General features: G+C 37.6%; 1 protein-coding gene across 6 annotated transcripts in view; it reads right to left on the bottom strand.

The window, feature by feature from the left end:
• CDKAL1 (CDKAL1 threonylcarbamoyladenosine tRNA methylthiotransferase) overlaps positions 1 to 18,330 on the bottom strand; it is a 665,364-nt gene that overhangs the window by 472,505 nt on the left and 174,529 nt on the right. For all 6 annotated transcript variants that reach the window (XM_027128491.1, XM_027128492.1, XM_027128496.1 and 3 more), the window contains one exon: positions 7,633 to 7,681. In XM_027128491.1, the coding sequence (XP_026984292.1) occupies positions 7,633 to 7,681 (49 nt within the window). The remainder of the gene's footprint in view (positions 1 to 7,632; positions 7,682 to 18,330) is intronic.

Raw genomic sequence — 18,330 nt, 5'->3', positions numbered from 1 at the left:
AGAAAACAACAGTAACACAATCATAGTAGGGGACTTTATTAACACCCCACTTTCACCAATGGACAGATCATCCAAAATGAAAATAATTAACGAAACAGAAGCTTTAAATGATACATTAAACAAGATGGACTTAATTGATATTTATAGGACATTCCATCCAAAAACAACAGAATACACTTTCTTCTCAAGTGCTCATGGAACATTCTCCAGTAAGATCATATCTTGGGTCACAAATCAAGCCTTGGTAAATTTAAGAAAGTTGAAATCGTATCAAATATCTTTTCTGACCACAACGCTATGAGATGATATCAATTACAGGAAAAAAAATCTGTAAAAAATACAAACACATGGAGGCTAAAGAATACACTACTTAATAACCAAGAGATCACTGAAGAAATCAAAGAGGAAATCAAAAACTACCTGGAAACAAATGACAATGAAAACACGATGACCCAAAACCTATGGGATGCAGCAAAAGCGGTTCTAAGAGGGAATTTATAGCAATACAATCCTACCTTATGAAATAAGATACAGCTCAAATAAACAACCTAACCTTACACCTAAAGCAAAAAATAAGAAAAGAAAAAGAAAAAACAAAAACACCCCAAAGTTAGCAGAAGGAAAGAAGTCATAAAGATCAGATCAGAAATAAATGAAAAAGAAATGAAGGAAACAATAGCAAAGATCAATAAACTAAAAGCTGGTTCTTAAAAAAAAAAAGGCTGGTTCTTTGAGAAAATAAACAAAATTGATAAACCATTAGTCAGACTTATCAAGAAAAAAAGGGAGAAGACTCAAATCAATAGAATTAGCAATGAAAAAGGAGAAGTAACAACTGACACTGCAGAAATAAAAAGGATCATGAGAGATGACTACAAGCAACTCTACGCCAATAAAATGAACAACCTGGAAGAAATGGACAAATTCTTAGAATTGCACAACCTTCTGAGACTGAACCAGGAAGAAACAGAAAATATGAACAGACCAATCACAAGCACTGAAATTGAAACTGTGATTAAAAATCTTCCAAGAAACAAAAGCCCAGGACCACATGGCTTCACAGGAGAATTCTGTCAAACACTTAGAGAAGAGCTAACATCTATCCTTCTCAAAGTGTTCCAAAATATAGCAGAGGGAGGAACACTCCCAAACTCATTCTATGAGGCCACTATCACCCTGATACCAAAACCAGACAAAGATGTCACAAAGAAAGCAAACTACAGGCTGATATCACTGATGAACACTGATGCAAAAATCCTTAACAAAACACCAGCAAACAGAATCCAACAGCACATTAAAAGGCTCATGCACCATGATCAAGTGGGGTTTATCCCAGGAATGCAAGGATTCTTCAGTATACGCAAATCAATCAATGTGATATACCACATTAAGAAACTGAAGGAGAAAAACCATATGATCATCTCAATAGATGTAGAGAAAACTTTCGACAAAATTCAACACCGATTTATGATAAAAACCCTCCAGAAAGTAGGCATGGAGGGGACTTACCTCAACATAATAAAGGCCGTATATGACAAACCCACAGGCAACATGGTGCTCAATGGTGAAACACTGAAACCATTTCCACTAAGATCAGGAACAAGACAAGGTTGCCCACTCTCACCACTCTTATTCAACATTGTTTTGGAAGTTTTAGCCACAGCAATCAGAAAAGAAAAAGAAACAAAAGGAATCCAAATCAGAAAAGAAGAAGTAAAGCTGTCACTGTTTGCAGATGACATGATACTATACATAGAGAATCCTAAAGATGCTACCAGAAAACTACTAGAGCTAATCAATGAATTTGGTAAAGTAGCGGGATACAAAATTAATGCACAGAAATCTCTCGCATTCCTATACACTAATGATGAAAAATCTGAAAGTGAAATCAAGAAAACACTCCCATTTACCACTGCAACACAAAGAATAAAATATCTAGGAAAAAACCTACCTAAGGAGACAAAAGACCTGTATGCAGAAAATTATAAGACACTGATGAAAGAAATTAAAGATGATACAAACAGATGGAGAGATATACCATGTTCTTGGATTGGAAGAATCAACATTGTGAAAATGACTCTACCACCCAAAGCAATCTACAGATTCAATGCAATCCCTATCAAACTACCACTGGCATTTTTCACAGAACTAGAACAAAAAATTTCACAATTGGTATGGAAACACAAAAGACCCCGAATAGCCAAAGCAATCTTGAGAAAGAAAAACGGAGCTGGAGGAATCAGGCTTCCTGACTTCAGATTATACTACAAAGCTACAGTAATCAGTATGGTACTGGCACAAAAGCAGTAATATAGATCAATGGAACACGATAGAAAGCCCAGAGATAAACCCACACACATGTGGTCACCTTATCTTTGATAAAGGAGGCAAAAATATACAGTGGAGAAAAGACAGCCTCTTCAATAAGTGGTGCTGGGAAAACTGGACAGCTACATGTAAAAGAATGAAATTAGAACACTTCCTAACACCATACACAAAAATAAACTCAAAATGGATTAAAGACCTACGTGTAAGTAAGGCCAGTGTAAGTAAGGCCAGACACTATCAAACTCTTAGAGGACAACACAGGCAGAACACTCTATGACACAGATCACAGCAAGATCCTTTTGGACCCACCTCCTAGAGAAATGGAAATAAAAGGAAAAATAAACAAATGGGACCTAATGAAACTTAAAAGCTTTTGCACAACTAAGGAAACCAAAAATAAGACGAAAAGACAACCCTCAGAATGGGAGAAAATATTTGCAACTGAAGCAACTGACAAAGGATTAATCTACAGAATTTACAAGCAGCTCATGCAGCTCAATATCAAAAAAACAAACAACCCAATCCAAAAATGGGCAGAAGACGTAAAGAGACATTTCTCCAAGGAAGATATACAGATTTCCAACAAACACATGAACGAATGCTCAACAGCATTAATCATTAGAGAAATGCAAGTCAAACTACAATGAGATATCATCTCACACCTGTCAGAATGGCCATCATCAAAAAATCTACAAACAATAAATGCTGGAGAGAGTGTGGAGAAAAGGGAACCCTCTTGCACTGTTGGAGGGAATGTAAATTAAGACAGCCACTATGGAGAACAGTATGGAGGTTCCTTTAAAAACTAAAAATAGAACTACCATACGACCCAGCAATCCCACTACTGAGCATATAATCTGAGGAAACCATAATTCAAAAAGAGTCATGTACCACAATGTTCACTGCAGCTCTATTTACAATAGCCAGGACATGGAAGCAACCTAAGTGTACATTGACAGATGAATGGATAAAGAAGATGCGGCACATATATACAGTGGAATATTACTCAGCCATAAAAAGGAAATGAAATTGAGTTATTTGTAGTGAGGTGGATGGACCTAGAGTCTGTCATACAGAGTGAAGTAAGTCACTTCTTCAGAAAGAGAAAAACAAATACCGTATGCTAACACATATATATGGAATCTAAAAAACAACCCAACAAAACGGTCATGAAGAACCTAGGGGCAAGATGGGAATAAAGATGCAGACCTACTAGAGAATGGACTTGAGGATACGGGGAGGGGGAAGGGTAATCTGGGACAAAGTGAGAGAGTGGCATGGACATATATACACTACCAAATGTAAAATAGATAGCTAGTGGGAAGCAGCCACATAGCACAGGGAGATCAGCTCAGTGCTTTGTGACCGCCTGGAGGGGTGGGAGGGAGGGAGATGCAAGAGGGAAGAGACATGGGAACATATGTATATGTGTAACTGATTCACTTTGTTATACAGCAGAAACTAACACACCATTGTAAAGCAGTTATACTCCAATAAAGATGTTAAAAAAAAAGGTAAATCCTTTAAATATTGTACTTCTTCCCTTAGCTTTAATTACATATCTTGTTCAACTATCAAGACGATACAAAAGAAAATCCTGAAGTCTTTATAATATGGTGTCTCCTGAAGCAAATGCTATAAATGGATGGAGTTTTCAGGCACCTAGTGTCGAACAGTGAGAACTCATTCAGCATATCTTCAATTCTCCAGGTTGCTCCAACCAAGACAGATAGAAAGGTAATATGCTTTGTTTGGTTTTCTTGGAATTACAATAGATTTAAATGTTTTTATCACCAATGTATCTTATTAATACCTTTTTAAAAAATACTATTTGGTATACCACAAGAAGAATGCAAACAGGCTGTGGCAGAGGCTGCGTGTCCAAACCCCCTTCAAGGAAGACATATGAAGACAGCCCAACAGGAATCAAATGTGGAAACAAGACAGTTACAGCAGAATCCTCTCGTCAGGCTGCATTCCATCTGGCCCTCCTCGGCACAGCCTTCTTCTCCATGGAGCATTTATCAATCAGGGTCGCAGCAAAGCAGATGGCACACTGCATAACTGAAGAGATTTTAATAAAGGGACTACTTACTAAAGCTTGGCAAGTAGAAAAACCAACAAGAGACAATGCAGTACTCTCAGGCTAGCAACAATGGGGTGTGTTTTCACCCCTGGGCCTGAAAAAGCAAAGGAAAGGAAGAGTTACAGGAACCCGCAAAAAAAGATGAATAGAGAGGGCCACCTGACAGGAGTTGTGACCTTCAGGTTAGGATGGGCAGGTAAGAAGGGAGTGAGAGAGGGGAACGAATCCTCCCATTTCACACTCTAGTCACACCCCCAACCTCTAACTGGAGAAATCCAACTAGACGCCAGGTAGCAAGGATCCTACGGATGCAGTCCACACAGGTCTGCCTCCATGGACACACATCAAGGTGCGGAAGGGTGGGGAATGGATCTGGAGGGAAACAGAACTTATCCACTTCTGTGCACGATCCTAAGATGAATGTGAAGCAAACTGCAAATAATATACAAGACATATCAAACAGTACAGCTGACTGGAGCAAAAGGTGTATGTACGGACTTAATGGAAGAAAAAGCGGAAATGGCAGAATGAGGTAGAAGTCACAAGTTAGTTTGGTAGGTAACAGGCAGCCACCGAAGGTACACATACAGGAGAGTGAGATAGTCCCAGAAAATGACAGCCGTATATACAGTCTGATTGAAAGGAGCATCACTGCAATCGGAGGTCAGTTAGATTATTCCTGCACCCTAAGTATTAGGGGGTAGTAAGAAGTAAATATTAACATGCATTTCCCCTAGTATATCCCAGGTATCTCAAAAGTCTTATCCATTTAATTCTCTCCATTTTAAACTGAGAAAACTGAGTCTCAGAAAAGTAACTTACTGAAAAACAACCAACAAGTAGTTAACTGTTACAAGGACCACATTATTTCACTAACTTGTGCTGTCTTGTAAGACTTGGCAGTAGAAAAAGAAAGTGAAGAATGGAAGTTTCAGTGACAGGCCCAGATCTCCATTAACAAGAAGATCTCAGATGAGTCCCTTAACCCCTTCCTGGATCAGCTTCCTCATCTGCAAACTAAGGGTATCTAACAAAATTATTTCTCCCATTTCTGAAATTCTCCTGTTGTATTACCAAGACTTAATTCATCAATCTTCCCACCCTCAAACCAACCTGCCAGTGAACACCCAGAGCAACTTCATCTTCAACTCATCTCTTGCTGTAGACTATCACAATTAAACCCAACTACAGTCTCTCCAATAAACCCACTTAAGCAAAACTCTTCAGTGAGATGCTATCCCTAATTAACCCAACCTGGAATTGATAGGCCTTCTGTGATATTGTGATATAAGAAATACATATTTGGTCACCATCCCCAGTTCTTGGTACAGATCGATCTCCTAAAACTCTTATGATTTCCTGAGTGATAGGGTGAAAGGAGCATCTTTTGTTATTCATAATAAGCCCCTTTCAAGCAAATCTGAATTTGTAGCAATGAGCTAACTCTTGGAGGAAACAGGCTGGTTGGTGTCATCCCTGATGACATATGATGTGGAGCATCTTTTCATATGCTTATTTTCCATCTGTGTATCTTCTTTGGTGAGGTTTCTGATAAGGTCATTGGCCCATTTTTTAATCAGGTTGTTTATTTTCCTGTTGTTGGGTTTTGAGAGTTATTTGTGTATTTTAGATTACAGTTCTTCATCAGGTATGTCTTTTGCAAATATTTTCTTCCAGCCTGTGACTTGTCTTCCCATTCTCTTGACACTGTCTTTTGCATAGCAGAAGTTTTTCATTTTAATGAGGTCCAGCTCATCAATTATTTCTTTCACAGATCATGCCTTGGTGTTACACCTGAAAAGTAACTGCCATACCTATGGTCACCTAGATTTCCTCCTGCATGATCTTTATTGTCGTTCAGTTTTTTAAAAGTATTTAATGGCTAGTATATGCCTGGTACTCAAGCGACAATACCCTCAAGCATCCTGAAGCACTGCTTTAAGAAGTTCAACTGAACAACCAACCGTTAAGGCAGTGACTCTCAACTGGGAGAGAGCACAGCCATCATGGTATAGTATGAACGTAGTGTCAAATTTAAGAGAACAGGCATCGAAATCAGACTGCCTAGATTCAGATTCCAACCATGCACTTACTACCTGTGTGCCCCTATGTCACAACTTCCTCTTCTAAAAAATGAGGAAAACAGAGGAGGTACCCACTGTACTTCACAGTACTGTTGTAAAATTAAATGACTTATTCCATGCTTAGCATAGTGCCTGTCACACTGTAAGTGCACAATAAATGCTAGTAGTGATACTTCTAGACCTTACAAGATGGGGTTGAGGTATAGTTTGAAAAACAATATTCAAAGTTATCACTGCTACAAATTTTTAATCGTGACATTTCATTTTATTTCAGGATTTCAAGGAAGACTAAGGTATAGTCTAAAATTCTCATATTCTGTGGTCACCTAATAAATTAAAGACTCAAAATGTGCAAGGTATGTAAGGCATGTGGAAGGTAGTAAATACAAGCCAGCAGGAAGAGTATGTGGTTAAAAATCCCAGTTTGATGGTAGTAGACTGTTTTTTTTAAAACACAAACTCCCATTTATTAAAAAAAATGGTAAAAATTTTAAGTGAGAACCTCAATTCACTTAATATTTTAATATCATATTACCAGTTTTCATTTGTACTAATCTAACAGAAGAAAAGTAGACTATATTTACAAATTAATCCACAGAATTAAGAATGGCTTATTCCTCAGTGGCTTCAATAAGAATCTGTTTCAAAGAACACTGGCTAATAAAACAATCAAAGCATAATTCTATTTTCTGTAACTACAAAAATTATACACAGAAGAGGAATCAAAACTGAATACTACTTTTAAAGTACTTTCAGAAGGGATAACTACAGCTAATTATGTGCTATAAAAACAAGAAAATAATGTCAATTATATCTCAATAAAACTGAAAATAAAGCTGTTTCCTTATTTTAAAATTAAATTCTGTCTTCCTGATCTGAGGTTCAAATTAAATCTATTTTACACTAAAATAAAAATAAGATTTTTTAAAAAGACTATACCTGACATTTATAAGCCAACCAAATATATGCCTCCTATATTGGATTGGCCAATGCACAAAGCAGTCAAGGACAAAATTTTATGATTTTTGTCCAACAATAACTTCCATAAAAATGCTTAACAATATTAACTAAGTAGTATTTTATAATACAGTTCAAATAATATATACATGTGCTTATCTGACTTACAACAATTACCTTTAATTGTTTCCTCCACAACTTCTACCACACGATCTATCTGTTGAACCTAAAAAGAAAACAAACTGTTAGACAAGCAATTTACATGCAGAAGAAACAGCAATTTTTGTTTATCATAACACATTTCGAAGCACACAAATGCAAGTTTTCTTTAATGCATTTGGAGATATTATAAGAAATACTCCATATTGTTTTGTGCTACAATGAAGTATGAAATTATCACTCTCCTGTCCTCCAATTATAATTGAAGAAATCATATTACATTTAAATAAACTGCCTGGAGTTCTATTAGGATAGCCTATCAACATAAACTCAACACATCCTGAGATATAAATTGCAGTTTAATTAAAACATGTATCTTCACACAGAGCTTCAAGGAAAATAGCATAATATGACAACCTACACAAAAGGATACATGCTGGTATTAAGAAGATCTACTCCAAATTTAATGCTTTATTATTTTAACACTGAAACCCCTTTTAATGAATTTCTACCATGTGCCAGGTACCCCGCTCAGGTCCGTGGAATACAAAATCAAATAACAGCTCCTGCCCTAGACACAAGTGACTAAGGAAGATTTCCCAGGGTACCATGGGAACACAAAGAGAAGATAATAAAACACATCTGAGTAATCCAGCAATGCTCCTCAGGGAACCAGAGATGGCTCTTGAGGGATAAAAAGGATTCAGATAGGAGAAGCCCACTAAGGGGATTCAGTTAGAGTGGCTACAGTTTGGAAGGAAAATGAAAAAAGCAAAGATTGTAGCCCAAGAAGCTAGAGGAAGGAGAGCAAGACAGGTAACAAAAGGTCATACGTTGATATTTCTTCTACATTTAAAATCCTCAAAATCATTATTGTTTTATCACAAAATAGAAATATAAAAAGGAAATAAAGTAACTCATAACACTTTCCACTCCTCAGATGAAATCACTCATAACAGTTTGATGAGTAGATACCAAGTGTTAAACATTTACACATAATTCTGTTCTGTAGCGTTTTCTTCCGTAACAAATTATTAGATAGACAGATAACAGATAAAATAACAGACCTCAGCTTGATTTGTTTTTCTATACATCATCAATACATCTAGGTCTACTTCATTCATTTTACTAGCTGCCTACTCTCTCACATATGGATATAACATAATGCATTCATACAGTTCAGTAGCGATGAATTCCCCTACTGATGAGCATTTTTGTCACTCCTAATCGTTCATTATTATACAATAATGTTGCAATGAACTCAACTGAGACAAGAAGAACCTTTTAAAAACACTTTATTTAAAATGCAATGTCACATCTCTTTGAAATATTCTTTTGGCCTCAGTGCCTTACAGGAAATAAGGGAAGACTTGACAGAACACACTTGAAACCAGCTCTGCCTGTGACCACTCAGCCCAGCATGATGGTAGTAGTAACAATAATTATTGAGAAATTGTCAAAGGCAAAGTAAATCTCAGAGAAAGTAAGCTATTTAGTCCTAAACAAACCTACCTAACTGGAGATGGATGTGTCCACCTAGAGCCACTGGAACCATTAAGTTCTGGTTTTATTAAGAGAATCCACATGGCTTCCTTATAGAATGTGATCAAACCCAGGATAACAGAGAGTTCAAAGAGGAAGAAGTAGCCAGCAGTGTCAAATGCTTCAGAGATGACAAGTAACATAAAGACTAAAATGGGTATACCTGGTTTAACAATAAGGGGGTCAATGAACCCAGTTCGGTAGTAATGAATCATAAATAAGAAAATGGTGACAGCTCATACAGACAACTCTTACAGAAAGCTGGGTAGAAAAAAGAGAAAGAGGACTCCTGATAGCTAAAAAAAAAAAAAAAAAATTGAGTATCCATGTGTTAGTACATTTAATTCTTTCTTTCCTTCCTTCCTTTCTTTTTTAAAGTTTACATGCTGAGGAGAGAAAGGCCATAGATAAAAAGGAATTGAAGATAGAAGAAAAAATTGTTGGAGCTAGGTCCTTCAGGAAGTAGAGAGGGTAAGATCCAAAACACAGGTAGTAGAGACACAAGCCAGAATGGGAGAGGGGCCAAGTCGTCTTCTGAGACAAGGGGTTAGGAGGGGAGCCTGAAAACAGATGCTATTACTCTTGTAGAAGTCAAAGAGGATATTAAAGAAGATTCCCATCTGTTGGCCTCAATTTTCTCAGTGAAATAAGAAGCAAGTTCATCTGCTATGAGTGAGCAAGCATATTGTTAAATAAGAACAGAGTGGATGTTTAAAATAACTGTTAAAAGTTTAATACCTGGTTAAAAAAAAAAGAGAGAGAGAAGTCTAGAAACACATAAAAATTGCTACAGTATTGAGATACCAGTTGAAACTAGATACCATGAACTTTTAACAATGACTCCATGTATAGCTGTCATTTTCCTCAGGGCCCAGCAGATCTTATGTAGGAACGAAACAGTCAAATGGACTGACCCAAGGTTCGTTCATTCCATCATTTATTCATTCACTCATCATTTGTTAAACATCTAACAAGTGCCAGGAAGGTTCAAAAGTCTGGGGAAATAGCACAGAGATTTACAGGACAGATGTGAAGGATATGGAAAAAAGGAAACTATGCTGGATAACATGAAACTTTAAGTATAGGTTAGATAGATAAAGAAGCAGCAGAATCAGAAAGGAGAAATAAAGTGGCTGGGGGTTGAAGGAAGGAAGGAATGAAAGGAAAGGGAGGGTGGGAAAGAAGAGCAAGGATGGAGAGAGATAAAGGAGAAAAGAGAATAGGAGGTTATAACCGAGTACAGATATAGGTATTTAGTATTTTTGAAGAACAGCAAGGTCCAAGATCTAGTCATGAGAACAATTTGCTGAAAGAGTTTGATAAAGGTGATAACCACTGGAGTTGAGAAGTAAGGAAATAAGGTTAGAGTGTTGGTGAGACATTCCATATGGACACTCAGATTGCCCACGATATTAGAAATACAGGTAGGATAAGGAAGGAAGAGTTGATCAAATTTCCCAGTGAATGTAGGTGAATGACCAACATATCAGTTGAGGAAAAGACAGAATAAAAGAAGTACAATATAAAATAATTCCATAATGGAACCAAAACAAAAATGCTTTCCTATGCAGTTGGAGACATCACAGTTTAAAGAGAGTATTGCACCCAATCTCGTAGCACATGGACTGAATAAGAAGCGGGTTCCCTGGAGAAAAGTCAGAATAACATGTGGAGGGAGGAGTTAAAAGGTTAAAAAGTTGCGGGTAAGCTAAAACTGTAAAATTCTTAGAAGAAAACAAAGCCATAAATCTAGATGAATCTTGTATTAGACAATAGTTTCTTACTATTACATCAAAAGAATGAGTGATAAAAAAGGCAAACTGAACATCATCAAAATTAAAACCTCTTGGTACATCAAAGGACACTACTAGGAAAATAACAAGACAACACAGAAAATGGGAGAAAATTTTTGCAAATCATATACCTGATAAGAGACCTGAATCTAGAATATATAAAGCGCTACTTGAACTCAATAAAAAGACAAATAAGCCATTTAAAAATGGGCAAAAGATCTGACTAGACACTTCTCCAAGAAAGATATACAAATGGCCAATAAGCACATAAAAATATGTTCAACATCATTAACCAACCAATAAATGCAAATCAAAACCACAATGGAGGAAGTGGGCAGTTACTGTTTAACATGCATAGATTTTCAGTTTGGAAAGATGAAAATGTTCTGGAGATGGATGCTGGTGATGGTTCCACAGCAGAGTGAATGTATTTAACGCCACTGAACTATACACTTAAAACTGATTAAGATAGTAAACTTTATGTTGTGTATATTTTACCATAATAAGATACTACTTCATACCCACTAGGATGGCTATAATCAAAAGGACAGACAGTAACAAATGTGGGCAAGGATACAGAGAAATTGGAACCCACATCACACATCGCTAGTGGGAATGCAATAAAATGGGGCTGCTCCTTTGGAAACCAGGCTGGCAGATCCTCAAACCATTAAACCATATCATCCAGCAATTCCAATCCTAGTTGGATACCCGAGAGAAATGCAAACGTATGCCCAGACAAAACTTGTACACAAACAGTCACAGCATTATTCATAATATGCAAAAGGCAGAAACAACCTAAGTCCCATCTACTGATGAATAGATAAACAAAAGGTGGTACATGTCCATACAACAAAGTGCCACTGAACCATAAAGGGAAATGAAGTATTAATAATGTTAAAACATTATGCTAAAGGCCAGAGGAAAAAACCAATCAACATATTGTCTGATTCCATGCATATGAAATGACCATAATAGGGAAATTTTCAGAGGCAAAGTAGATTAGTGATTACCTATGGACGGGTGGTGAAAGAAATGAGAGGGACTGCTAAGGAGTACTGTGTTTCTTTTTGGAGTGATGAAAATATTATAAAATTGACTGTGGTGATGGTCGCATAACTCTGTGAATATACTAAAAACCACTGAATTACACAACTTAAATGGGAGAATAGTGTGGTGTTTGAATTATATCTCAGAAGGGCTGTTATTACTGCCACCATCCCCCCCAAAAAAAGGTTGAGGGTGGTCAAATGTTCTAATGTCAAGGTCATGAAACTCAAGAAAAAACTGAGGAAATGTTCCAGTTAAAGGAGACTTAAGAGACCTGACAACTGAATGTAACTTTGGGTCTAGATCTGGGATTTTTCTCTTCCTATAAGGGACATTGGAACAATTAAAAAGAGCTGAATAAGGTCTGCACACTAACTGATAGTATTTTAACAATGTTAAATTCCTGATTTTTATAATTAGACTATAGTGATATGAGAATAGCCTTGTTTTTTAAATATAAGGACATTTAGAAGTAAAGAGGCATCAGGTTTACATCTTGCTCTCAAAAGGATCAGGAAAATGTCTATATATAAAAACAATAAGTAAATTTGGTAAAATATTACCATTCGGGGAATCTGGGTAAATGGTATATGTTAATTCTTTATTTTCACCACTTTTCTGTGAGTGTGAAATTATGCCAAAATAAAACTTTAGGGCTTCCCTGGTGGCGCAGTGGTTGAGAGTCCGCCTGCCGATGCAGGGGACACGGGTTCGTGCCCCGGTCTGGGAGGATCCCACATGCCACGGAGCAGCTGGGCCCGTGAGCCATGGCCACTGAGCCTGCACGTCCGGAGCCTGTGCTCCGCAACGGGAGAGGCCACAGCAGTGAGAGGCCCGCGTACCACAAAAATAAATAAATAAATAAATAAATAAATAATAAAACTTAAAGTGTGTGCATGGGTGTGGGTGTTGAAGAGATGAAGATTTTCTTTTACCCTAATGGTCACACAGAATTGACGTGAATGCATCAATTCTGAAATGCATCAAGCTGAAAATATATGCTCTGACTTTGAAAAAGTACTTGATTATCACATTCACTTTTAAGGCAGAAAAATAGATATTGCCTACTCCTGATCAGTAATCGCTGGGTGGTATGGGGGGAATCCAGGACTTCAAAAGGAAGGCTCTACCAAACTTTAAGAAAAAGAGAAAAAAGCATTTGATTACAAAAAGCAGGGGGGAAGTTCATTAAATGCTTTAAAGAAAATGTTGTGTCACTTCCATTTCTAGTAAGGAGGATACTGGAGGAAGCAGTGGGAGAAAAAAAAGAAAGAAGAGGAGACTGAAGAAAGGGAGAGAAGAGTCAGGGGAGGGGGAATTAAGTGGAAGAGGGAGAGGCTGGGAGGCAAAAAGAACAGGGTGGGAAGCAGGGAGAGAAGAAAAAGCAGTCCTGAGTGAGAACAAACTCAAGATTCACATACAGTAATGAGGAATATATTGAATTCATTCTGGGAAGAAAAGGAAAGCTGTTCTTAATTAACACTATAAATTGTAGCCCTGAATACACAAGAGCTTAGTCTCTGGCATATAATTCAAATAAAATAAATAGAACAGTATCTTGTGTCCTTCAGGCACTTAGTTATAACCATACAGGAAAAAGAAAGACATGCGGTATGTTCTATTACTGACTCCATATGATCTTGACAATGAAGAAAGGAGTTGGTGAATAAACAATTCATAAATAACATTAATGAGTCATTCTGCTGCAGAACTTTTAAAAGAAACCCATAAAAATATTTTATTCAGCTATTATGAACTACTCCAAATTTATAACTCAACATATAGTGAAGAAACAAACCTATACAAAGCCACCTAAAGCAAATAAAAGAGCTATTCTGAAGTTTCCTAATTGTTTCGAGCAGTGCTCTCCAACAGAACTTTCTACAAGGATGGAAATGTTTACACACTGGGCTGTCCAACACGGTAGTCACTAGCCACATGTAGTTACTGCGTACTGGAAACACAGCTAACTGTGACTGAGGAACTGAATTTTGATTTTAATTCACTTAACTATTCACCTGTGGCTTTTGGCAACCACACTGGAAAGTGCAGGTTTAGAGTATGGCTAAGACAGCTACCCAGTTTGTGGTGACGTGTTAAGGAAGCCCTAGGAAACTAACACACACCTCAAACACAATTTTGCCAACTAGGCTAAAATAAAAGAGTCGTCAGAGAACAGGCTAATACTGTCCTGCAGTCAGAAGTTCAGCTTTCATATGCACTTGAAGTATCTTTTTTTCTGGACAACCAGCAGCTAGATAAGTTGCAACCAGACTACTAATGACACCGTTGATAGTTAACATTTCTTGAGCAATTACCACGTCCCAGGCTCCGTGCTAACATACCACATGCACCATCACTTTTAATCCTCAGAACATCCCTCAGCAGTAGACACTTACTGTTATTTCCTAGGCTGAGGGAACTAAGGCACGAAGGTATCCTGCTAAATTCTAGCCAAGTGGTCTTAGTATATCTTATCTAGGAATGGCACATAAGGGGCACGTTTTGTGAATTTCCCTTTTCCTTTACACACCGAGGTCATTACTAACTGATCACAAAATGATATCCAACTGAACTTGGGACTTTCAAGTTAACCAGGCAACAACTATTCCCCCAAACGCTCACCCACCAATCACCTCTGCCGTGCATGCCTTCACTTGACAAATATCTATTAAGCACCAACCAAGCACTATGACTGTTCTAGGAACGGGGGATCTAATGGTGAAAATACCAAGTCCCCGCTTCATGGGCCTTACATTCTATTTGGAGGAGACAAACAGGTAAACAACGGAAAATGTTCATTTCCTATCATGATAGATGCTATGAAGAAAATAAAATCTGGGAGTGGCCGGAGGAGGAGAGGGCAATTTTGCTACAGTGGTCCAGGTCAACCTCTGGACAGGCAGCATTGATGCTGGGACGTGAACCATAAGGCAGAAGCACCAATGTGAACGTCCAGGGGGAAGAGCACATACAGGGGTTGAGAGATAGAAGAGATGGCGAATGAGGGCCATCGTGGTAGGAGATGAGGTCAGATAATCAGGGAAGGAAGGCTATGTGAGACCTTGTAGCTCATGTTGTGCCGGTTACACTTTATATTCTACCTGCGAAAGGAAGTGTGATTGGAGGGTTAACTGAACAATCTCAGTAGCATCGCTCAGGCTAATTCTATCAAAAATGTGCAAAGAGCACTCTCTCTCCACGTTTCTCTATTACTTGGTTGGTGTGAGGCTTTTTATACTTGTATGCATCTGGCTGGGGTTTTACTACCTCTTGATCTTATCCCAAGACACTTCAAATCCTTTCAAGAGTAACAAAGGTTAATAAATTATAGATACACATCAACATAGATACAGAGGAACTCTCTCATTAGCTCTCTTAATTTTGATTGTACATAAATAAAGTAGGACACCTGTCATTTCATTCTAATTAAGAAATATCAGACCAACACTTTAAAACCACCTAAAAACTCTATCAACCTTTAAAAGAAAAAAATGCCTTTCTTTCTATCTCTGTTAAGAACTATACTATAAAAAGCCTTTTCCATTAAATGCATGTTCAGAGTTTTCACTTTTACCATAATGGGAGCTTGATCCAATAATCAGCATTTGACAGGTTAAAGTTCAATACTGACTTCATGGTAAAAAAATATTTTTCTCTCTAAAAAATTTTCCTTCAAGCTGTTAAGGGAAGTCCCTACCTCTATAAACGGTATTGGAGGAGCTCAACTTCCAAATCTCTTAAATTTGGAGAAGTCCAGAGCAGGCACTAGCTAACTCTGCTGGAAGACAGATTTCTTGAATTCACAAGCCCATGAACAAGTTTACTAATGTTACACAAAAGAGCATTTGATGCTACATGTGGTTTAACTTTTTCAAAAAAACTTTCTCATCTGCCAGTACAGTTTCATCTTCTTTCACCTCTTCATTGAGAAAAATTCTTCCCCAGCAGTACAAATAGCCCTTTCATCAAAAGTTATAGGACAGCACATTCCACACACCACTAAAAGCATATTTTCTACCTGAATGGTACCAGTGAGTGACGAACACTGAGTAAGAGATAAAAATTACTAAGTGAAAGATGAGGCCAGGCTAGATGGATGCCAGCAAAATGGGGATCAGTACCAGGAACTTTCCCCCCTTAAATCCAATTAAAATACCTATAAAACTTTCTCACAGGGGTTGGGGTGGGGGGAATCTTTAAGAAACTAAAATCAACATGCTAAATTCAATTACATAGAGAAACATTCTTTGGGACATTAGAATATTATAGCCATATTAAATAATAGGACATGTTATAAAGTAAAAAATTATACATAAAGTAATACTAAAGTTGAAAACAGTAGTACTAGAATAAAACAGAAATACACATTAGGGATGTAAAACATCAACTAATAAACAATGTTGCATGTAGTAGGCAGTATGATGGTCTCTCAAAGATGTTCAAGTCATGATCCCAGAACCAGAGAGTAAATTACCTTCCATGGCAAATGGACTTTGCAGGTGTGATTAAGATTAAACACCTTGAGATGATGAGATTAACCTGGATTATCCTTAAAAGCTGAGGATCTTTCCCATCTCCGGATAGAGAGAGAGATCAAGATAGAAGAAGGGTCAGAGAGAGATGGCACTGCATTGCTGGTCTTAAAGATGGAAGAAGGGGGCCACAAGTCAAGGAATGTGGTGGCCTCTAAAAGCTGGAAAGGGCAAGGAAGAAGACTCCCCTAGAGCCTCCAGAAAAGGATGCAGCCCTGTCAACACCTTGATTTTAGCCCAGTAAAACCCATGCCCAACTTATCTCCAGAATCGTAAGATAATAAATGCGTGTTGTTTTAACCAACCACGTTTCTGGTAATCTGTTATGGGACATGTGAAACTCATACATTAATTAAGAAACAAACATGATAAGAGCACCATCAAAGAGGGAAGGGAAATTTTAAAAATAAATGCTGCTGGAACTGAGAACAATATGGAAAAAAATAAATGCATACTTCATATTTAACAAATACACTCAGTAAGTATTTACTGAGCCAGACACTGTAGTAAGTACAGAAACTAATGTAAAATATGTAAAGCTGGGCTTCCCTGGTGGCACAGTGGTTGAGAGTCCGCCTGCCGATGCAGGGGACACGGGTTCGTGCCCCGGTCCGGGAGGATCCCACATGCTGCGGAGCGGCTGGGCCCGTGAGCCATGGCTGCTGAGCCTGCGCGTCCGGAGCCTGTGCTCCACAGCGGAGAGGCCACAGCAGTGAGAGGCCCGCACACCGCAAAAACAACAAAAAGTAAAGCTGTAAAATAATAGCAAACAGAATCCCTGGCTTTGTGGAGCTTGTAAGTGTCCACCACAGTAAACTGCAGACAGAGCGAAGAGCTGAACAAATCCTTTCCATAATTAAAAAAAAAAAAAAAGGTCTAAAAGAAAAAGAAAAAATATATACTTTATCAGACCTGTTCCTCGATCCTGGAAACGTAAATTTTAAGTTTTGAAACCACAGGAGAAATTACCCACTCATTCCCCTCTCCCTCAAATTCCAAGTTTCTAATATATCAAAATTTTAAAAGGCAATGAAAAATAATGATAAAGAGACACACAAATTTTCCCAAGTTAAAATAGATTCCCTGCTGTTGAGTTGTAGGAGTCCTTTAGATATTCTGGTATAAACCCTTTAGGAGATATGTGTTTTGGAAATGTTTTCTCCCAATCCCTGGCTTATCTTTTCATCTTAACAGTATCTTTGGGGGAGCCAAAGGAATTAATTTTGATGAAGTCCAATTTATCAATTTCTTTTCTTCTGTGTCCTAAGAAATAGCTGTATGTGGCTACCTAAGAAACAGTTTCCTAACTTAAGGTCACCAAAAAAGAGGGGAAGGTGATAAAACTTTATCAAAGATTTATGGATATTAAACAATCACAGAAAATATGCTCAACATCATTAGCCAACAGAGAAAACAAATTAAAATCACAATGAGATACTACTCATTCCTAGCACAACAGCTAAAATTAAACTGGGAGTACCAAGCTTTGGTCAAGATGTGAAGCAAATGAACTGCTGGTGGAAATGCAAAATAGTATAGCTGTTTTGGAAAACACTTTGGCAATTTTTAAAAGGCTGAGCAGATGCTGACCATATGACCAAGCAATACCATTCCTAGGTATTCACCCAAGAGAATGCAAACATAATTCACACAAAGACCTGTGCACGAATGTTTACAGCAGCTTTATTCTTCATAGCCCCAAACTGGAAACAACACAACTTTCCATCAACTTGCTAAATGTATAGACAAACTGTGATCCATCCATACAGTGAAATAATTCCATACAATAAAAAGTA

The sequence above is a fragment of the Aethalodelphis obliquidens genome, unplaced genomic scaffold (assembly GCF_003676395.1).
Source record: "Aethalodelphis obliquidens isolate GAN/ISIS:26980383/991018 unplaced genomic scaffold, ASM367639v1 scaffold34, whole genome shotgun sequence".
NCBI classification, from domain to species: domain Eukaryota; kingdom Metazoa; phylum Chordata; class Mammalia; order Artiodactyla; family Delphinidae; genus Aethalodelphis; species Aethalodelphis obliquidens.
This window is presented reverse-complemented; position numbering and strand designations above follow the sequence as displayed.